This window comes from Pituophis catenifer, unplaced genomic scaffold, assembly GCF_029215685.1.
Source record: "Pituophis catenifer annectens isolate HBS135680 unplaced genomic scaffold, rPitCat1.0.hap2 SCAF_7, whole genome shotgun sequence".
In the NCBI taxonomy this organism is placed as follows: domain Eukaryota; kingdom Metazoa; phylum Chordata; class Lepidosauria; order Squamata; family Colubridae; genus Pituophis; species Pituophis catenifer.
The window spans coordinates 69,108,861-69,132,440 of record NW_027256887.1 but is presented as its reverse complement, the minus strand read 5'-3'; the positions used below and the strand labels follow the sequence as shown (position 1 = coordinate 69,132,440).

The 23,580-nt window shown below is 35.4% G+C and overlaps 1 protein-coding gene across 2 annotated transcripts; it reads right to left on the bottom strand.

Moving 5' to 3' along the window:
* Window positions 1-222: 222 nt before the first annotated feature.
* Window positions 223-21,981, bottom strand: NUP37 (nucleoporin 37). 2 transcript variants are annotated; one of them, XM_070947639.1, is made up of 10 exons: window positions 21,925-21,981; window positions 19,942-20,127; window positions 18,649-18,773; window positions 15,910-15,982; window positions 13,611-13,702; window positions 7,807-7,897; window positions 6,362-6,543; window positions 5,548-5,598; window positions 2,983-3,076; window positions 223-1,291 (listed from the first exon to the last, which is right to left on the bottom strand). In XM_070947639.1, exons 2-10 carry the CDS (start codon window positions 20,095-20,097, stop codon window positions 1,178-1,180), a joined length of 978 nt encoding a protein of 325 aa, XP_070803740.1. In that variant the 5' UTR covers window positions 20,098-20,127; window positions 21,925-21,981; the 3' UTR covers window positions 223-1,177. The 2 variants fall into 2 exon arrangements, with proteins under 2 accessions (XP_070803740.1, XP_070803741.1); XM_070947640.1 differs by lacking the exon at window positions 21,925-21,981 and adding an exon at window positions 21,796-21,823.
* Between the last annotated feature and the right edge of the window lie 1,599 nt (window positions 21,982-23,580).

Sequence of the window (23,580 nt, the reverse complement as noted above, 5' to 3'; positions counted from 1 at the left end):
GTGTTGCACATTCATGTTTCAATGTGGATAAACCACTCTAAGTAACGCAGCCACAAGTGTCATCTCTTGAATAGCTGTCACTTGGGGCTCTGGGGTTGTCAGATGGGGGACATTACCTTTTTTCTTGGTGATTATTTCACTTCTTGCAGCCTTATTATATTTGTGTACCATCAGACAGCTAATAAAGTCATAATTTTAATGTGAAATAAAATATTGACACTGTTTCAGAAAAGCAAATTTATTTAAAACATGCTTCATTAAAAACATTTCTTTGTGTCTGATTTGTATCATCTCAATTTACAAGAACCCCTCCCATCAAATATTATAAACTTTCATATGAAATAAATAATGTTTGAATTTTGCAATTATAAAAAGTATGGTCTTCATTACAGCTCAATCTTCAAAAGCATTGTCTTGTGCAGGTCCAAATCAGAAGAATGAAAGCTTATGGACATTTTTAATTTTCAAGCAACTGAAGAATGGATTTTGTGCGTTGTCCAACAACCTGGAAAAACTGAGTTCTAGTTTATCATGATTAAAAAAAAGGTTCTAACTGTTACGTATACAATTTAATTTCACTGTAGAAATTGACTATCTGTTTGTTCTTGTTTTAGATTTGTCTTTTTTCTCAATATACCGATATTCAGTTGTAAAAGATAGCAGCCAATAAATGAGGTTATTTATTGCAACCACATCATGCCTTGCTATCTACAGTTAGCATAGCACTTCTTGGTATCACAGATATATAAGTTCATATAAGGAATCAATTTTTATTAGGAAATATTCACTTTTAGAAGATGTTGCTATGCTTTGTCAATGAACATTCCAGGTTGAGATGGCATCTGAACCAACATTTTTAGCCATTCTTACTTTGCTGGTAATTATATCAAAGTTTATATAGCAATCTATTTTAACTGTTTCTCCTGACTGCACTTCCTTTTAAACAAATGAAAATTTGTGCAACAGATTATTTCAACAAGATTTGCACATAAAACGTTGAGTACAATGCCCTGTTAAATCCAGCTGCACTTCTAAAACTAGAAAGTCTAAAATCTGCAGAATTTCATTCAAAAGCAATGTTTCTGTAAAAAAAAGTATAAAATAAGCCAACTATATTACTACAACTCTTCCCTCCCTTAATCATTATCTGATACTTTAAACCAGTAGATATAATTTTTTACATTTCGGTCACCCAAAAATATACTTTATGATCTCCTCCCATGGCACATAGTGGAAGGGTCCTGTGCCAGGTTAAACCAGATCCTAAGGGTGCAGAACCAATAAGGATAGGCTGTAAAGAAAAAAATTAATTAGTTTAGTTATTCTTTCTATTTAAGATCTAGCATACAGTAAGACAAATTCAAAAGAAATTTCAAAATACTCTTTAGCTGTTTGACTGTTTGTGACCTAGCAATCATCACTGAAATTGGATAAAGGTTCAGAATTTCTAAATCTCAAGATAGCTTGGCTTCTAAATTTGAAACTAAAAGCCAAAAAATAATGCTTTAGCAAAGAATAAGCTATACAAGTAAAAAAAATCTACTGTTAGTGCATGAGGGTAAAGTCCAAAATAAATTGAGACAGTCTTCCCAATCTTTTAGAGATCTACCACTGCATTTAGAAGCCAGCACTTTCATTTAGGTTTTTTATTGTTCTTCCACTGTAATACCTAGATTTGCCTTTGGCATAGCCTATCCCCTTTACATCACATTCCAAATATAGTTTCCTCTGATAGTTAAATATTAAGAACTAACAGATGATGCTTGTAAACATTTTGCTCTGGCCACTCTTGGTGACTAAACACTTCTGCTCATTTTCTCTGGTAAAGATGAAAATCAGCAAAATCAGTCATAATTACATCATGGATATCTAAGAAATACACTTGTTATACATTCTTTTAGCCTTAGAACTTGGAAAACCAGGAGGCAGACAAAAATGTCTTGCTAAATCAGTGTGTAGCTACTCTTGAGATCTATAGAAATTCTTCTATTGTATGATTTACATTAAAGCGAAGTATAAGCACTATGCTATTTTTGTAGCTTCTAATATTCATTCTACCAGATAAAGAATTTTGTGAAATTAAAACTCTCTTATAAGGTTTTACCTTAAATGATTCTTTTAACTGGTTTCCATTATTGCTTTCTGGAAATCTAATCCATTGGACATCAGAACTAAATTTGTATAATGCATACCATGTATACGATGCAATACAAGATGCAAAATACACAGACATGATTTTAATTCTCTTAATCCTCAAATTCCTTTTGAGTGCAGGGGATTAAGAGAATAATTTATTCTCAAGTCTTTTCCAGTAGACTCAGTTTACTTTCCAAATCTGTTTCATAATCACTTCAACTCATATGGTAAGTCAAAGAGGCCAAATTTTATTATTTTAGTACTATTTTAGTAAGACACAATCACAATCACACAAAGTTTATTAGTAATACTATATGTCTTAGATTGAACAACTTGCCTATTAAAGCTATTAAAGCCAGGTGAACCTAGAATATATTTTCATATGCTCCAAATATCCTCAGCAAATCCCCTACAACCAGAATCAAAAGGGATTTTGCTTAAGTTGCCAATTTCCATGGCATTTAATATTGTTTTTATAAAAACTGAAGCTATTACCAAGAACACTGTGCACTGCACCATGAGAATCTAATGTTTAAAAGCAGTAAAGAAGAAAAAACCCTAACAAGCATGCCTAAGACTTTAAAGAGAACATGTCTAAAGTAACTTTCTGAATTACAGCCTATATTTTTTTTTCATTTTGACCGTACAAATGCAGTTTTCCTTGAGATGTTCTGATAAAGTAGATTCAAAGCATATGAAATCCAAGTGAGAAGTAAATAAAATAAAATTTCCCACATTGGATTACACTTGATTTGTCATATGATCATAATAAGTTGCTTAAGACAAAATTGTACAGCAATTTTTTTAAAAAATGGATTTTACATCTTTGATTTTTCATAAATTTACCTGAGGATGACCTAAATGATGAACCAGAAGTTGACTGATCATTTTTCCTGGATAGCCAGTAGTAGCAAACAAGTTTTCATTCACTCGGGACCATCTAAACACAAAAAGAGAATCTAAACAAAATTTTAAAATAGATTATGTTCAATATAATTATGAAAGTCAAAATTAAACACTTCTGAATTTCATCATTTCAATGGGAACGTTAGGTATATAATAGATATTTTCCAGTGAATTCAGTGAATCATTTCAGAAGACTATGCTACAGCTCCTGAAAATATTTTGTATGAAGTAGGGAAGACATTAAAGACATCTTTTAGAAGGTTTGTGCAGCTGTTAAGACTGTCCATAGCTGTCAGTGTATGCATGTGGCTTCAATTCTTGGTTGGGAATACAGGGAAGTGTTATCTATGCATATACACAATACGCATATACACAATCATGCACATTTTTGAAGCATCTGAGTGAATCTTTCCACAGACATAGCTAGCTACTTTAAAGTAGGATGCTTTTTTATACTGATATGTTAGGTTTGCCCTTCTGAATGCTTTGCATAGGGCTAAGGCATGTCTATGTACATGCATGCACAAATCTTTTTGCTCAGTGTAAAAAAATACAATAATACAGGTAGTCCTCGACTTACAACAGTTGATTTAGTGACTGAAGTTACAACGGCACTCAAAAAAGTACCTTGTGACCATTTTTCACACTTACAACCATTGTAGCATGCCCAAAATCACATGATCAAAATTTGTACACTTGGCAACTGGCTCGTATTTATAACTGTTGCAGTGTCCCGGGGTCATGCGATCACCTTTTGTGACCTTCTGACAAAGCAAAGTCAGTAGGGAAGTCAGATTCACATAACAACTGTGTTTCTAACTTAACTGCAGTGATTCACTTAACTATTGTGGCAAGAAAGGTAATAAAATGGGGCAAAAAACAACTGCCTTAGCAACAGAAATTTCGGGTTCAATTAATTTTGATCATAAGTCGAGGATTATCTGTAATCAATTCCTCAAATAAGTACTGAATGTTTTGCATTGTACTTCATTCTTGTGAAACAACTACTGTATTTTTCGGACTAGAAAACGCATTTCCCTCCCCCCAAAAAAGTGGGTGAAAATGTCTGTCCATCTTATAGAGCGAATATTGTGGAGGATGGTTGGTCTGCAGTTTGCAGTCCCCGGGGAATGCTGGAGCTTTCACTGCCAAGCAGCTGATTGGCAGTTGGATCGGCCTCCCGGAATACCGTTGATCTGCTGTTCTAGGCGGCAGCGATCAGCGGTGATCCCCGCTGCCTAGAACAGCTAATTGGCAGTATTCCGGGAGGCCGATCCAATGGCCAATCAGCTGCTCAGCAGCGAAGGCTCCAGTGTTCCCAGCGGAGGCAGCAGACACGGAGGAGGCAGCAATGGCAGCATTTCCGGTCAGCCAGCCCACTGATTGGTGGGGCTACGGGAGGCCGGGATCCAGCTGTTGCTCAGGTGACCAGTGGAGGGCGCCACGGAGTGGAGCCCTGACAAGCCACGTGCTGGGGCTGCGATAACATGCTGAAGCTGACCAGGCTGTTTGCTGCAAGGACGCTAGCCAGATGAATATCGGATGGATGCTGGGAGGGAGAGGCAGATTTTTTTTTTCTTGTTTTCCTCCTCTAAAGCTAATGTGGGTCTTATGGTCCAGAGTGTTTTATAGACACTAGAAAAATACAGTATGCAGTTTTAGAATACATTAGAAATATATAATACCAAAACCATGGGAAGTAATTATTTAATTCTATTATACTGTGGTCAGACCCACCTCAAGGACTGTACTGTATGCAGTTCTAGGTACCATACCTTAAGAAAGTTTCAGAAAAAACTGTGACAGTTTCGGGGAAATGCAATTAATAGTTCAGGGACTAGAAATCAAGTCGTTTACTTTATTACCAGTACTTTTATGCTGTTTACTCTGGCATCTCCAAGGGTTTACATCCTAAATCTGCCCTTCAGGACATGAAATCATGCATTTAAATTATAGGAATGCAAATTTTGATTGAATGTTTGAAAAAAGACATGCAGCTGAACAGTGAAACCAATTATCCAAAGATGTGATGGAGTCTACTTAATTGTATGTGCTCAAGCTGGAATGACACTTCTCTAACATGTCTTAAGTTGGATTCCTGCACTGAGCAAGGGCTTAGACATGACGGCCTTTCTAACTAATGTAAAAATTATTATACATTGTGCTACAATGCTCCCTTATTTCCTATTTCATCTAATTTTCTTAACAGTCTTTCATTTTCTAACTAAGTCCTTTGAAAGCTGGGTAGTCTCCTAATATTTTAAGATTACAATTTTCATAGTTCCCAATCATAAAATCAGGTTAGAAAGGTTAGGCTAAGAGAAAGAGTAAAATATTAACAATTACTTTAAAATAAAATTTCAAAGAAAAATTATACAATTATCTCTCAAATGCAAAGTATACCTATAAATAATGGCAAAAGCCAAATCTTGTGGTCCTTTATCAATGATTAATGAAGAAATCAGTTAATCAAATGCATTAAGTACGTACCTAAATAAAATTTACCTGAATAATCTGGCTCTATCTGCATAGACAGGCCTTTTATCCAAAGGGTAACTAAAAGAGAGAATAATTTCTAATAATAAAAATCATTAATTCCTGCTGAGAAGTAGGTCATGCACAATTTGGAGTTCATGACTTCATTCTAAGATAACAATCATAAATGCATGCTATCCAACAACTTTATTTGTAAAAAAGGCTGCCACTTAAAAACCACAAAACAGTTCCTTTCCAACATAATTTTAAAAGCATTTCACATGGAAATTACTTTTGAGAATATGTAGGTTTGAGTACTGTACAAAAAGAATTGCTAGAAAAAGAGATTTTTAATTCTCTTTATTCAACCCATATACAAGGGAAATGATGCATAAAGCAAAGAAATGCAGTGCAAATGTTTTCCTGTCTTTATTCTCTGTCTGTTTTCCTTTTCTTGGCTTTTAATATCAATATTAATTGCAAATACAAATTTAGGAAGTTATTTTGTAAACCAATAAGTGATTTCTAGAAATTATTCTTTGTATAGTGCGATTCATTTTTTTGCATCAAAAAAAGTGTGTTAACTATGTTAATATTTCCCTATAAATTCAAATCAACAGTTAAGTGTAATAGTTTTTTACACTAAGGACTATAATCATAGCAAATGAGATCTCCTAAGCATTTCCTTTTTTTCTTTGTACTTCTAAACCAAATAGCCACGATAGGCCACATAGCCTTAATAATAAATATTTTGTGCACATTTTTTTAAAAAGCCAACCTTTAAAATAGTCATCTATTATACTGAAACGTCTCAGTAAAAAATGCATTGAATATTTTATGATACCTAGATCGAGTAATGTCCCAGATAAACCAGTCATTTCCTGCAACTGCTCCAACTTTAAAAGTATTTTTTAGGCACCAGCTTGCTGACATTAGTGGTGTTTGATCAGTTGTGAGAGACAAGATAGCCTGATGTGTCACAAGATCATAGAATCGAATCGTTCCATTCTTTTCTGCTACCATCAACTACAAATGAAATTCAACAGTCAGTTGCAATTCTTGGGATATAGCATTATTTAGACTTCTTTATCCTGTACACCTTATAGCAACAGTGCAATCAAGAATCATTATAATTAAGTTCTGGTTTTTCTATATGTCTAACATTCAAAAATGAATTCTAACTGAAGAAAGAACCTGGTATGAGGCCAACATCATTTATCATAATTCAATAATTCATTATATTGTAAACACAAAGTATGAGAAATATGGGAAGAACTGAAGATTAAAGCACATGATGTCATCCAGCAATATAAATCCACAAAACAGATCATACTTAGATGTAGTGAATTCCAACTGGCTTTAAAATGCAGCGATAAATTAAAACATGACAACCCAAATTTGTTCTCATGCCCATTAGACATTGCAAAAGACCAGAAACTCAGACCTCCTTCAAATAAGAGTTATCAAGGTGACTTTTTTGATTACCTAGGGTTCAGCAAGTCCTATCAATGCTTACTTTTAAAACAGCCCCAAAGATCCATTTATAGTTCATGTTTTTCCTCTGAATACCTCTGCTATTACTCATAGTTGGGACTGCAATTTTATAATTTTGGAGAGCTGTTTTAATTTTTATACCATTTGGCTTTAAAACTGATTTCATTTATGTTTTATTTCTCTTACATAAGAGTTTTGGAAAGCTTAAAGACCGTCTAGACAGTAAATAAGTAAAGAGCATGGCAGGAAATTATTTTACCTGACAATAAATGCCAGGTTCAAGATGCTTTGAAAATAATGAGGCTAGATGATTTTAATAATTACATTATAGTATAATACATTTTTTAAAAAAATCCTCTCAAATACATATGTGATTATTTTCCAGTCACTTTACCTTTTTCTAATAGCTTAAACTAAGAAGTAGGTTACCATTTCTAAAGCAACATACAATGTGCCTTTTTTTTTTAAAAAAAAAATTGATTTATATGCCACCCTTCTCCAGAGACTCAGGGCGACTTACAAGGCGTTAAGCAATAGCCTTCATACTTTTGTATATTTTATACAAAGTCAGCTTATTGCCCCCACAAACTGGGTCCTCATTTTACCTACCTTAGAAAGGATGGAAGGCTGAGTCAACCTTGAGCCTGGTGAGAATTGAACTCGCAGTAATTGCAGGCAGCTGCAATTTAACTGCAAAGCTTGCACTTTTGCAGAGTGTGAACACTGGAAAATTCTGAAATGCTTCAGTTTTATATACAATTATTGTAAATAGCTCCCAGTTTGGTTGATACTTGCCTTGAATGCATCCTCAGGATGCCAGCCTACACTCATTCCAGGAGAACGCAGAACAAAATAAGCTCTTAAATTTCCTTCTAAGTCCCAGACCCTAAACATAAGAAAGATTAGGGTTTAAGGAGGTTATAAATTGTTACCCCTTCCAAGCACAGTAAAGATATGGTTTTTTCAATCTAAATGCAGTTGACAGAAGATAGAATGTACATACTGTATTATTTTAACTGATTAATATCAGTGGATGATGGTTATGAAGTTGATAGAAAAAAAATGAGAAAGGAAAATATTTTTTATAGGAGAAAGCTATATTATATGTGCTCATTACAGCTAAGCTCATATCCTATTTGTATTCTCTAAACTAAGAAGTTATATGCATTCTTAATGTGCATACTGTATACACATAAAATTAACATATCATATTTATACCTTGTTTTGTGTGCTGGCCAATAACCACAGATTAAAATATAATAGCAATATGAAAAGTATTCAAGAAAATATTGTAAATTACACACACACACACACACACACACACACACACACACACACACACACACACACACACAGTATTTACATTATTTTCCTGAATACTTTTCATATTGCTATTATATTTTAATCTGTGGTAATTGGCCACTCCAAATTTTGAGATTTGGAGATTAGAACCCTTTTTCCTAAAGTGCATATCTGTGAAAACAAAGAATATCTATTTGATTACATAATCTGCAGACAAAGCCCTTTCTTCTGGTGCCAGAAATCTTGCCTTGTAGATTTTTCCAAGCCAAATCAACACTTTCTGTGTGTTTGTGTATTCAAAAATGAACTTAATATAATTCAAGACAGTGAATCATTTGGCAAAAGAATCAGGTCCTCTTCCTGAGCCAAAGAAGCAAAAGAGAATTGTATCAATTTTATAGTTTATGACTTAATGCTTTAATCTCCTTTAAATTTTGTTGCAATATAAAGATCACACTCAGTTACAGAATACTTTCCCCCCTCCCTTACACTGCAACATATTCTGTTATTCATCTAAAACAGCTTTATACCTCAAATATGTGCAGGCAATAAAAATAAATTAATGTATAAACATACAAAAATGGATATAAAATTAAAGTTTCTTAATATTGCTATAAATTCATGGTCCTTATGAATTATGGAGACAATATTGATCTCATCACAGATGAATGATATCATCTATGCTCTGAAAATTTAAAGCATTATTAATGCTATTGTTTCAGGGTGACTTTGAGCTGGCTAATCTCTTTTAGCCCAATCTATCACAGAGTTGTGGGGAAAATAGGATGAGAGTACAGGTAGTCCTCGATTTACGACCACAATTGAGCTCAAAAATTCTGTTGCTAAATGAGACATTTGTTAAGTGAATTTTGCCCCATTTTCCAATCTTTCTTTTTAAGTGAATCACTGCAGTTATTAAGTTAGTAACATGGTTGTTAGGTGAATCTGGACTTTGCTTGTCAGGTTGTAAAAGGTGATCACATAACCTCAGGACACTGCAATTGTCATTAATATGAACTAGTTGCCAAGGGTCTGAATTTTGATCACATGACCATAGAGATGTTACAATGGTTGTAAGCCTGAAAAATAGTCATAAGTAACTTTTTTCAGTGCCGTTGTAACTTTGAACAGTGGTTAAATGAACTGTTGTAAGTCGAGGACTACCTGTATTAGGTATATTCACCACCTTGAATTATTTATAAAAATAATAAAAACGGGATATGGATAGATAAATGAATAAAATACACAACATGAAATCACAGCTGCCAGTTCTGGAACGGGCCTTTATACACATTAGTTATTCCTAAAAACCTAGATTTCTGTAATATACCAGCATTATACACTGTATGTGTGTATACAAACAATGTGGTCTTTTGTAATTGAGAGGTGGAAATTTTGTTAATGTGCAGATTTTCTGAGTGTTATGCAAAGCTTTTTTGGTATGGTACACAGTGTGCTGATAACCAATAGGACCACTGCTGCTGGTTTATGCCATAATTGTTCAACTCCATTTTTTAGTTCTTGATACTTTCTGATCTTTTCCAATTCTCTGACTTCTATTCTATTATCCCCTGGTATTGCCACGTCAATTATCCTCGCTTTCTTCTTTGCAACCATAGTTAAATCTGGTGTGTTATGAGCCAAGACTATATCAGTTTTATCTGGAAAATCCATAATATTTTAATTTCTTCATTTTCAATTACTTTTTCAACTCTGTGTTCCCAATAATTTTCCATTACTAGCACATGATAATTTTTACAAATGTTCCAGTGAACCTGTTTGGTGATTGTGTTATGTCATTGTTTATAATCAGTTTGTGTGACTTTTGATGATCCAACTATTCAATCAATCAATCAATCAATTTCTATAGCCCCCCCCCCCAAAAAAAATTAACCCATTGACTCTGGGCAACTTAGAATTCTAAAATTATAGAACAACTAAAATACTTTAAAAACATCCACAAAATAAATAAGTATAAACAGTAGTTGTGATGATTAATCAACTAACAGTAAAGCCAGGTGTCAGGGCCTGGAACAGGTTCTGAGGCACAGGTACATACCTAAGTTTTTTAAACTTTGCAAAAGCCAATAGGATTGGAGCCATTCTAATCTCTGAGGGGAGAATATTTTGTAAGGCAGGGGCTACAGCAAAAAAAAGCCTGTCTTCAAGTTCCCACCAGTTGACACTTTTGGTTGACAGGATTTGCTGCATACCAAATTTATTGGATTTGAATGGATGGGTAGAAGCTCTTGGAAAAAGATGGCCCTTCAGCCTTTAAAGCCCCATGCAAGGCTTTAAAGATGATAACCAGCATCTGGAATTGCACCCGGAAACACACTGGCAGTCAGTGTAGCTCACAGAGTAATGGTGTTATATGTGCCATATAGCTGGCACCATTTATTACCTATGGAGCCACATTTTTCACCATTTGAGGTTTCTGAATGTTCTTCAAGGGTTGCCCCATGTACTGTGTGTTACAGTAATCTAAGCAGGAAGTAAAAAGGGCATGGATGACAATAAACAGGGCCTCCTAGTCCAGGAATGGGCATAAATGGCACACTACCAAAGGTGCGCAAAACTATGCGGTAATGAATAAAACATCTTTTCATAATCAATGCAGACATATACAAACTGGTTTTGGGGCTTTTGCAATTCTCCAGAATGATTTTATCAAGTTGATCTTTTGTACCACTGCTTTTCTTTTTATTTCCTTTCTGTTTTACTGGAAAAATGTTATTTTCTTTACAATAATTTTGAATGTTGTTTGCTATAATATTGTGAATAATTTAAAGCCTGTAGGCAAGTATGTTATCGGCTTCGTTTCCTGGGACTGTCCCTTTCACTGGTCTTTTTGAATCAGAACATGATTTCTCTAATTTTAATACCCAGTTCTTCTGTAACCCCCACTGCTGTACCATACCATAAGCAAGCTGACTGGTATGTTCGATAGCTGCTTTAATTTTTGCAAGCACCTTATTCACATCCTTCATTATAGATAACAGGATGTTTTGGGGCACTACTTGCAGTGTTGGAGTCTTTGTCTTTCTTCTGGTAATTTTGTATATAGTTTTCTCTAATTCTTCTTGAGAGGGAGGCAGAGGAATCAGTTCATAGGTTGTTTCAGTGCTGGCTTGTACTACCATAGGTCTGTTGTTACTTCTAAGTTGTTATTTCTACAGTTCATATCAACTGTTTCCCTTGTCTATGGAGATTCTCACATCCAGGTCATGGTTGTCCCAAAGGTGCTTTTTCAAGAGGCAACTGGACTTTCTTGTTTTTCTTTGAAGACATTTCGCTTCTTATCCAAGAAGCTTCTTCAAAGTTGGATGAGAACCGAAATGTCTTCAAAGAAAAGAAAGTGAAGTTGCCTCTTAAAAAAGCACCTTTGGGACAACTGTTTTCTTTACATTTGCAATTGTTATCTGAGTTTCTTCTACTCTTCTTCTATTGTTTTTGGTTCTTCCATTTTCAAAATTCTTCTGAATCTCTTCCAGTTCTGTATCACTGAATATTATTATCTTATTAAAGATGATAACAAATCTTCTTTCATCTGCTAATCATTGATCAGTGATATTTGGGTTAGGAGAAACTTTTCTAGGCTTCAAACATTCAATTTAAACTTTGTTGGTTCCAATTTATAACCGCATGACTGTCAAACGCAGTATACTTTTGTCATTCATGGTTGTTCCAAATAATATTAGAAGACTTGCCCAGTTATAGCACCTGAATCTTGTTACCCAATTATTCACAGCTGTCCAGGAAGTCTAATATCTGACCATAGTCCTTGCTGACCTGGGTGACAACTGATCTTGTATAGGATTCTTTTCTGTTTTTTTTTCATCATATTAAATGTGCTATTTAGACTGACCCTTCTGCTAAAATCTCTCTGGCATGGAGAACCCTTCTAGTAGTATACACTATATAGTGTATAGGTTTCTGTATAGGTTTCAACCACATCGGAGCATCATAAGCCCCTTCTTCCTGACAAGGTGGTATCCATATATCTGCCTATCCCAGGTGCTTGTGAAGGATAAAAATGCCAAATATATTAATTAATACTTAATAATGTGATTATTATTATTATGTACTAGAATCTAAGAGAAGCACAGGGTTTCTTTTAAAATGAAAGGAGGATGAAACAGATAACCTGCATTTTAAAATCTCAGTCACTCAACAAAATCTTGAGGAAAAAGATAAAACAAATGACTTAAAACAAAAACCAGATCAGTGTAGGTAATGAAAATGCTGAACAGATTTTATATTAAAACAGATTAAAATTGTGCTAATAGATAATTAAAGCCAGATCTCTAGTCGCATATTTCATGCATATCTAAACTAACTTGGGAATAATTTTTCTAAACTGGATGAGAGTCAGTAATTAGCTCAGTTTTCAAGACAACCAGAAATGGTGATGACAGTATTGCTTTGCTATTTTTCCTCATTAAATCACAAGAATTCATAATGCTTTGTAGACCATCCTTAGCAGATTTTTTTTGTAGTTGAATTTGAAATGAACTATGTATTTCTACATGCTATTTTTATTTGTAAATCTTTTTATTCTTCAAGTAGTCAAATGACTGGCAAATTTTCTGTAAAAGGCAGAATTACTACATTATTTTTGTTTTTAAAGCATATGCTAACATTATGTACTACCCTTTAACAGAATATTCCATTTTTGGTATTACTGATGACACTAAAAAAATATTTTGGATGCATCCTCATATCAGTATGAGTAATTGTATGGTTATTGGTACATTTGTACCAATGTACCATGAAATTAGTAAGTTTTTTTTAATATTCACTCAAGCAGTTAAAAAAACAGTGGTTTCAATATAGTTCTGCATAATCCTATTACTGAAATGATATAAAATAAGGGACAAGGGCAGAGATCATCTGCTAAGAGATAGGAACAGAAAATACTGCATGTCCCACTGCCAATGAGTATTTCTGAATGTTCAAGATGACTCTCAGAAGACGGTGTCTTCACAAAGATACAGAATGGGAAGAGCAAGGAAAAGAGCAACTTGAAATACTCTAGACCTTCATTCTTATAGCATGAATCCATTCAAACTGTCCCCTTGAAAATCCATCACCCAAACCAATAGGCCAAAATAGACCATCTATTTGTTACAATCATCATCCAAATACTAGAATTCTATGTTTGAGTGTAACTTCTAAATATTAACTATTTATGTAGAAAAATTCTACAAAAATATCAATTTTCTACATGTTCTATTTTTTTTTCACATTTATATACATAAATAATTAAAGTAATATTTCACTAACAGAATACATACCTGCAGGTGTGGTCATCACTCACACTTGCAATTTCTTGACCTTTAGGTGAAAATACCAAATCATTAATGTAATCTGAATGGCCTTCCAAAGTCTGTTAATAAAAAGGAGAAATATCTTTTATAACAGAATTAAGACAAAGATGGCATTTTAAAAGAAGTAAAATCAGCTAAGGTAAAATGAAGACACCATTCACAGTAAGGAGACAATAGCAAGATTAGGATCAAAATATAAGACCAAGACTCAAGTCATTTTAGGCTGAGGATTTTGCTGGTTGAAACTATATTTTGAATTGTACCTTTGAGGGAAATAAAGTCAACATGACTTTAGCTTTGTAAAGAGACAATCTGGCATGTTTAGATCTAGTTTATTCAAACTGGCATCAGTGTAGTGTAATATGAATTACACTGCAATAGCCTGCACAAATACCAATTCCATTCTAAAGCCATCTTTGTTATCGGAAGCTTCAGGCCCGATGATAAATAAATCTAAGTCACTACAATGGTTAAGTAACACTTATCTCAGGTTTCTGTCCTACTATCCACAGGAATTGACAATTACCATTGTTTATATTTTTTGCTTGTCTCTCTTGACTTCATAGCACATGCTACAGAACCAGTATACCAACGCATCATAAATGCAGAATTTGGGTGCACTCATACTTTTGCACTCTGGATTAATTTGTTTGTTGTTGTTATTAGTTGCAAAGTCATGTTTGACCCATTGCGACCCCATGGACGACGTTCCTCCAGGCCTTCCTGTCCTGTACCATCCTCTGCAGTCCATTTAAGGTAACACCTACTGCTTCAGTGACTCAATCCAGCCACCTCATTCTCTATCGTCCCTTTCTTCTTTTGCCCTCAATCTTTCCCAGTTAATTTGTTACATTATATCTAATTTTACAAGTAAGCTTCAAATGTTAATGAGTCATAAAAGTCATATTTGCATAAGATCCATTTGTTCAGTGCCTATCCAAAGTTACAATAGAGATGAACAAAGAATTTATAGCAGGTCCTCAAAGTCCTGGCTGTTGAAACATCTCCCATAATCACCTGAACAAAATTCAGGTACCAGCTCACACATACGACCAACTGCAACTTCTCAATTACAATTGCCATTTGCAACTTTTCCTGTTGGTTTCCCACAAGCAAAGTCAAGGAAGCGAGCAGGGAAGATTCAAGTTTCTGGCCTTTTTTTGCTTGCATGCACTGTGCTCTCTTCCCTTTTGCTCCTTCTGCAGTCACGCTACTCTGCAGTACTACCCTTCACCAACTCATGCAAGGCCTGCCCAGGGACTCCCTCACTGCTTACCTTGGACTCTTATTGCTTCCTGTTTTAATAACCTGAATGTCTCGGGATTATGGTGTCAACTGGGATTGCCTGAATTGCCATCACTAAGCGATATGGTCACATGTCATTGTGCTTTCTGACCACTTCGCTTAGCAACAGCAATCTTGGTCTCAATTGCCATTGTATCTTGGAGACTATCTGTACTGTCTTATAATACTGTATAAAACAGTATTAATTCCACTGTTTTGTTCATTTTTATTCATCCTGTCAAATCTCAACAGTTATATGCTTCATTTATATTCAAATTGCTGCTGATTGCTTCTGTATAAGGAACCATTTCAAATCCAAAAACATGTCACCCAGAGCTTGGGTGAAAAACACACACACTGAAAATCTAAAAATTCTGAAATGAGAAATTACAATATCAGAACTGAATAATTCACTTTATCAACACTGAAATCCATCCAAAGTTTATCTCCTTCAGCTACTATATATAACTAAAGAAGAGAGAAAATACATTTTGTCCATGCTATTACTAAACAACTGGAGTAAGAAATCCTTGCACATCACCCAAAGATGTAATAGAATATGCAGTTATACTTTCTGTTCACCTTTTATTTATTCATTAAATTTATATGCCACCCATCTCACAGTTCAAGGCAACCCTGAGCAGGTTCTTAAATGTCATAAATTAATTTCACCTTCATTCTTCATGGTTCAATCTACTTTAGATTTATAAAGATATTTAAAATATGCACTAGAAATATAAAATGGAACTTAGTTCTGAATTGCTGAAATAAATACTATCATGTTTATTAATCCAAATGTGCTTCAAAAGTGTCACCTAGAATCACCTTTTAAAATACAAGATACAATGCAATTGTTTATGTCTATTCAAAATTACTAAATGCAAGGCATTGTAATACAATTTAATTTGCAATTTAAATTGATCTGTATATAAATAAATATTAAAAGGCACTTAGGTTATTATAATTTATTTTTTCTTCTCACCTTATATTCATTCTTATCTTTGAGGTCCGATGTGAATAACCTTAACTTCCTATCAGCAGCAGCAGTACAAAATCTAATGTAATAAAACAGTTTATAAGTATTGTAATTTTGTGTAAACAGTTGACATGTTATTTCCTCAAATTAGTTTTATCTTATCATGAAAAAGTACATCATTTAATTATTAAACTTCTGCAATATAGGTAGTCCTCATTTAGCAACCAAAATTGGGCAACTCCATGTTGCTAAACAGAAAAGTATGTGACGATGGGCTTATGACTACTTGCCCTTTGGTCATTAAGTAAGTCACTGTAGTCATTAGGCAAAACATGTGACCAAAACTTGCAATTTGACTTCCACATTCTACATTAACTGATAAGCTGATTGGGAAGCACGTGATTAATGATCACATGACTGTGGCATGCTGTAATGGTCATAAATGTGAGGATTGACCATAAAAATGTATTTTTTACATCAATGTTATTTTAAATGAGGCAGTTGGTAAACAGAGACTACCTGTATATATGCATAACAGATCACAGCAAAAAAGGTAGTCTGTAATTATTTATATAAAGAGCTTTTATTTGTTCTTCAGTAAAAAAAGCATAAAGCATAACATTTATCATCTATAAAGAAAATATATTTTCTTTCCTGCTGAAGGTATATGATATGATACATACATGATACAAATGATACATACAAGAAAAATGGGGATGATATAAAAACACATTCTGACACAAAAGGTAAATAACAATTTGATTTGGAAATACAAATTAGGAAATCTGGAAATCATTATTTAGGACTAACATACATATTTTATAGCCATATGAGGCACAAGAGGTTTATGTTCCACATGGCACTACATTTTGCTGCTGTATCTGAGTTTTGGTTAGGGCTAATTTTGTTTTCCATTTCTCAGGCAACTGATAAGTTAAAAAATGGATAAGGTTCATAGGAGTTTATTATTTGAAAATCAAGCTTTATGTAAGAGGACACTGACACTGGTTCTTACTTGGGTTTCACTGCTGTTATGTATTTGCTTTCTTAAAAGTTTCATTGTCTTCTATTAATTAGAAAAAGTGATAATCCTAGTCGCAGCTTTGCATTTCTGGACTGTCTGTGCACATAGCATAGAAGGAACAACAGCTTCTGCTCTTTTAAACTGGGAGCAGCAGGCGTTTAGTGTCAGTGATGAACTAAGAGGCTTATGAAAATAAGGTATTTTCTCAGAATCCCTCTATCAAATCTGTTTTATTGCCACAATTAATGCTCCAATGTTTCTGGGCAGATTTCTAAGACATTCAGTGACTGAGATAAAGTAGCATTACACTGTATTTTTCAATATTTCTTGTATGATATAAATACTTGTCATATCAAAGCCAGTTGCTTGAGCAGACAAGTGTAAATATGCTATTCTACCGATATCTCTCCTAAGTTCTGCTGTGATGCTTTATCATGATGAGGACTCTTCCAGACAGAGGGTCACTCAAAACTTGAAGGCTATCCCACTGTCCAGCTAAAGCAAGGAGGCAGCAATACAGGAAGATGATGGAGGCATATGATCACTGTATAGACAATGGCAAAGGCATAACTTCATACTGCATGGGAGAAGACAATGGTAAACCATTCCTTGTCTATGGAGATTCTCAGTCATCTAGGTCATGGTTGTCCCAAAGGTGCTTTTTCAACTGAAGCTTCTTGGATGAGAACCAAAATATCTTCAAAGAAAAGCCAGAAAGTCCAGTTACCTCTTGAAAAAGCACCTTTGGGATAAACAATTCCTTGTATTTAACAAGAAACTGCATGGATAGACAGTATACAATGATTAATAAGATACTTCCAGATGGTACTCAACATGTTACTGAAGAAGGGATGAGGATCTTTATGAGTATTAATAGTACTTATGATGAGGCTGGATCATAAGATCATCACTAGTGTCTAATTGTAGTGTCTAATTATGATGTCGCTATGGCGGATAAGAAAATCCAAAGTTTCAAAGCCAGAATTACAGTGAGACTTTGGAATGTAAATAATGTAAGTGTGGAAAAAATCAACACAGTAACAGATTGAATCAATCACCAGTTGTTTGTAAAAAAATAATAAAGGTGGGATACAAAACAAAAAAACCAATATTGATATATTACACATCAGTGAAATTAAATGAACACTTTGGGGTTATTGGGATATCCAGATCTTCGAGGAGTAATCGTAGCTAGAGCTAGTCTGGTCTAGTGGTTAAGGCACCAGGCTAGAAACCAGGAGATTGGGAGTCCTGCCTTAGGCATGAAAGCCATTTTAGGCCAGTCCCTGCAGGGTTGTTAAGTGAATCTGTTTTCCCCATTTACTTGGTTGTCAGAAGAGTACAAAAGGGGATCACAGGACATGAGGACACTGTAACTGCCATGCTTCTGAATTTCAGTCACGTGACCATAGAGATGGTGCAATGGTTTTAAGTGTGAAAACGGTCATAAGTCACTTTTTTCAGTGTAACTTTGAATGGTCACTAAATAAATTGTTGTAAATTGAAGACTGTCTGTACTGAACTCCCTATATGACTTTGAGTTGTCATTTTCTCAGCCCAATCTACCTTAAAAGATTGCTGGGGGAGGGAGGAGAGATATAATTAGGAGGGGTTCACTATGCACTTGGTCTTGAATTCCCGAACAAAAGGCAAGGTATGTAATTAATATAAAAACCCCAAATAAAATCCTGTTATCTTTCAATTTTTATTAGGCCTATTACCTTATATGGGGAGGTAAAGCATCAAGTCTAGTTTCTGGGCTCCACACAATGGCATCAACTCTGCTTTCATGTTGAAAAGTCCTGAGAGTTTTATATTGTATTCCTTCCACTGCTGCATCTTCTTCCTAAAGATGAAGTAATATTTTGATATGCTTCATAACAATTGAATAGGCTGTTAAAATAAAACCTACCTCCTTGCCATAAGACCCTTGCATACTCTTTTCCCTTGTACACAAAATTAAGTGAATATTACAATCTGATGCATATTGGTCTGGGAATAGCTCCCATTGAACTAAAAAAAGGATACCATTCTAAGAAGACAAACATAATATTTTACTGAAGCAATATTTGTATTTTGCATATACACAGTGAATCTGAAGGAAAACTAATTACTGGGTTTAAAAACTATGCATTTTTTTCTACAAAAGTGTTGGGAACCGAATGTTTCCAGGATTACAGGACAGCTTGGTATTATGGATAGATGCTTTTTTATTTATGCTGGTATTGATTGTTTGCTGCCCAAAGCTTTCAGGAATGGAAGACAAAATAAATAAATAAGCAAATAAATACAAGAGGTATTACGAAAAAGGAAGCCTTATTATAAATCTTATTATGAAATTTCATAAATGCTATAAAAAGGACAGTTTGTTCCTCTATTTCAGCTAAAACAAAATCCTGGATCATTTAAAAAAGTAATGTCTGTTAAGGCATGCACTTTGCCTTATTATGTTTTATTTTATAAGAGACTTATCTCGAGAGAAAATTGGGACATGTGGAAGAGGGAGGAAATCGCAATCATAAGCGGTCAAGCAATAAAGAAAGGCACAAAGTGAGATTGTAATAATTACTTGAGCACACCAAAAATGTTTTTGCACTTTATAGGTTGTAAAAATGCCTTGCTATACAATACATGGGTAATAAAATCCAACTTTTTGATGAATTCTACCTTGCCTGCTTTAATATGAATTTGATCATTGTAATTCTTTCGTTTAAGAATGATACTAAGACCCATCACTGAGTCTCCTGGGGAATTCGGGATAATGGCTGAAATGAACTGCAGCCCTCCAAAGCTTATCCCTCAATACATTTTATTAGTTTTAAACAGTACAATACTTTGCTGCTGCTTCTGCAATGGAGTCACCAATTATCCTTTGGAAACTTCTGTTTTATGTATATCTTGTCCATTGAGTTTCTAAAACACTTTCCTCAAATTTCAGATGTAACTCAAAATGTAGTCTTTATTTCCAAATTAAGGCTTCCACATAAATTTAAGAATGATAAAAGTATACTAACCTGGAATCTGCAAGTCCCAACTACTACGTAATTATTGCCGCCATATGCAATGAGTGATTCTGCAGTGCCACAGTCAAATGGATTGAATTCTACCACATGGACATAATCCTTACATTCCACAGTATAGGCCGCTCTTCGGCAAGTCTCCTGCTTCATCTTAGGTTGAAGGAACTAGAAGAATACTTTCTGTAGTTGGATAAGAATGGCATTCTTAACGCCTAATTCTACAGGTACATTTTTCCACTAAGAACTTCAACCCTACAGCTTTGATAGCTTAATTCTTTAGAACTTAATTCTTTAGAACAGTGGGTCTCAACCTTCCTAATGCCGCGACCCTTTAATACAGTTCCTCATGTTGTGGTGACCCCCAACCATAAAATTATTCCTAAGACAATTGAAAATATGTGTTTTCCGATGGTCTTAGGCGACCACTGTGAAAGGGTTGTTCGACCCCCAAAGGGGTCCCGACCCACAGGTTGAGAACCACTGCTTTAGAACTTTATTGTCACTTTCAATGTATGTTGTATGCTGATTGGCATACCTTAAACTGAAATCTCGTTGCATACAGCTCTAAAAAGGTCACTGCCTCCAATATACACTACATATATTACCTAAGCCCTTAAATATTTGAAACTACATTTAAACCAGTGCAACCAATGCATAATAAAGAAATAATAAGAGATGGCAAAATCAGGCATTTTGGGGATGGTTTGTGTTAGCTAACCTCTTGATTAGCAGTTCACCGGCATCTACTTCTCTTCGCTGATGATGTAAAACTATTCAACACCATCGACAATGCTGCTACCCTTCAAAAAGACCTTGACTATGTGTCAGAATGGTCAAACAAGTGGCAACTTCAAATCTCAACCAACAAATGCTCTGTCTTACCCACTGGCAAAAAAAAATCAGAACATAAAATACAAGCTGGATGGACACCACTTTCTAGACCACCCTCAGTCTGCCAAAGACCTTGGAGTACTCGTCTCTAATGATCTAAGTGCCAGAGCCCACAGTAACAACATTGGCAAAAAGGCATTAAGAGTTGTTAACCTAATCTTGCGAAACTTCTTCTCTGGTAATATTGTACTGTTAACTAGAGCATATAAAACATTTGCTAGACCAATTCTCGAATACAGCTCATCTGTCTGGAATCCACACTGCATATCGGACATTAATACAATTGAGCGAGTCCAGAGATATTTCAGGAGAAGAGTCCTCCACTCCTCCCCTCACAACAGAATACCTTATGCCACCAGACATGAAATTTTGGACTTGGACAACTTAGAACTACGCCACCTTCAGCCTGACCTAAGCGTAGTACACAAAATTATCCACTACAATGTCCTATCTGTCAATGACTACTTCAGCTTCAACCACAATACATGAGCACACAATAGATACAAACTTACGGTAAACCATTCCAAACTCAATTGCAGAAAATATGATTTCAGTAACAGAGTGGTCAATGCCTGGAATGCACTACCTGACTCTGTGGTTTCATCCCAAAACCCCTAACTTTAACCTTAAGACTGCCTAGAGTTGACCTCAATCCATTCCTAAGAGGTCTGTAAGGGGCGTGTATAAGTGTACCAACGTGCCTACCATCCCTGTCCTACTGTCCCCATTTATTCGTATCCATTTCATGTATTAATAATCACGTAATCTTATATCTGTTATCTAATACATGCTTGACTAAATAAATAAATAAATAAATAAAAATAAAAAACTGAGCTCGGCCGGGCGGTGCAATGATCACCCCGAAAAGTCCCAGGGGGAGGCAGACTTAGAAGACAGCCAGCTGAAGCGGGGATTCCTGCATGAAACAGTCTCGCCCCCTATAATTCCATTCTTCACCTCAGAGGAACCAAACCTCTTCTTCCGCAGGCCTAGATTTACGCGGGAAAAAGAAACTGTCGAACGCGCGCGCGAACATACACCCCCCCCCCCCCAAACAGCCAAGAACAACTTTCTCCACAAATTTACCCATTAAATTCCCGCGGTTACTTCGCCAGAACGCAGGACTTCCGGATAGCTTCACTCTCATACCCGGGGGAAAAAAAACACTTCCGGGTCGTCAAAGGCTGCCGCTTTCCGATTGGCTGATGGCGGAGCGTTTAAAAATGAACCGCCACGAGCGGCTGCTCGAGTTAAAGGTTCTATTTTTTTTTCCCCCTTGACGGCGCGGTGAGTTTGAGGGAGGCGAGCGACGCTGGGAGAAAAGCGCATTTGGGACTTGAAGTGTGTGGCCAACAAGTAAGGGAGAGGGATGGGGGTTCTGCTTTGCTCTTACACCGAATCTAATTACCCCTTTTCATAAGATCCGAAAAGTCTGTATAAGCATAGAGGGGCGGCATCTAAATATATATATATACCCGACTCCTAATGGAGCAACCGGGAAAAAACTCGCAGGCAGAGCATGACTGTAGCAGTCTCCTCCACTAATTATATAGCCACCATAACTAAGAGCCACTAAGAGGTTGCTTTGCTTCCTAGATTTTTTAAAACATATTTTAAAATTTGGCTGTATCCGTTGCGATGCCTTATATGCAAAGACGTCGACTTTGTAAAAAAATATTTTTGCCTGTTCGGAATCGCCTATTTATCTTCTTTGGATAATTGCAGGCTAATTTACCTGGGGTTAAATTGGCAAAGGGGTCTTTTCAAGGTACAGCTATACTGGCTGGTTGGAAGTAAGAAAAATATTCCTTAACCTTGATATATTGTTGCTGTGTGGGCTATCCAACACATTGTCATAAGCACACAACGGTAAAAGTGTTTTTGCTTAGCTTAATGTGTAAATGTAATTGCAGTGTTGTGTTGGAATTGGGTTGAAGTCAATGCTGAAATTCAACCAAGCAAGTATAGAGTAGGTGATGCTTTACAAAATTAAAAAAAAAATGAAAATTGGATTGTTTTCATTATCATTTTTTAGTTCAGTTTCAGTTTTTAATTTTAGTGCCTTATTAGAGACTAATGTGAGATGAGTAATAGACATGCTGAGAAGGATTTTTCTCCTTTAGTAGGCTGCTCTGTTTTGCTAGGGTGCAGTTCTTCCTTCTGTAAGACATTATTTTGGCCTTTCAGTCAATATAGTAGACAATTATTTAATTGACAAAAACTATTTGGTAAGCTTTATACCATCATTTGAATCTCAGTCCAAGTTCGTATTGATTCAGAGGTAATAGATTATTTGATCATTGTCTGATTTTTAAGCTATCCATTCATTTGGAAGTTGCCTATTCACAGAACTAGGTGGCTTACAGTGATAAAATGAGCAGCAACAATGCTAAATTAAATGCATTGATTAAAAAACAATCCCTTAATTGCTATAGGCCTATTTATGGTTCTTTATAAAAGAGCAGCTTTTTACTCTCTTTCTATTAAGATATAATCTTGATCTGGGGATACAAACTGTCTACCACCAAGAAATCCATCTGGGGCCCTGGTGTCTTGGAAATAAGTACCTGCAGTGTTCTTTTTTAGGATGTATTGGGAAAAAGGTCCCAAAGGTGGCAAAGACCCAAACCTGTGATGGCATGTGGTGGCATGCAGAGCCCTCTCTGTGGTCACACATCGCATGTGTGTGCAACTCCCGCCGGCCAGCTGGTCTTCAGGCCTCTGCTGCACATGTGGGGGGCG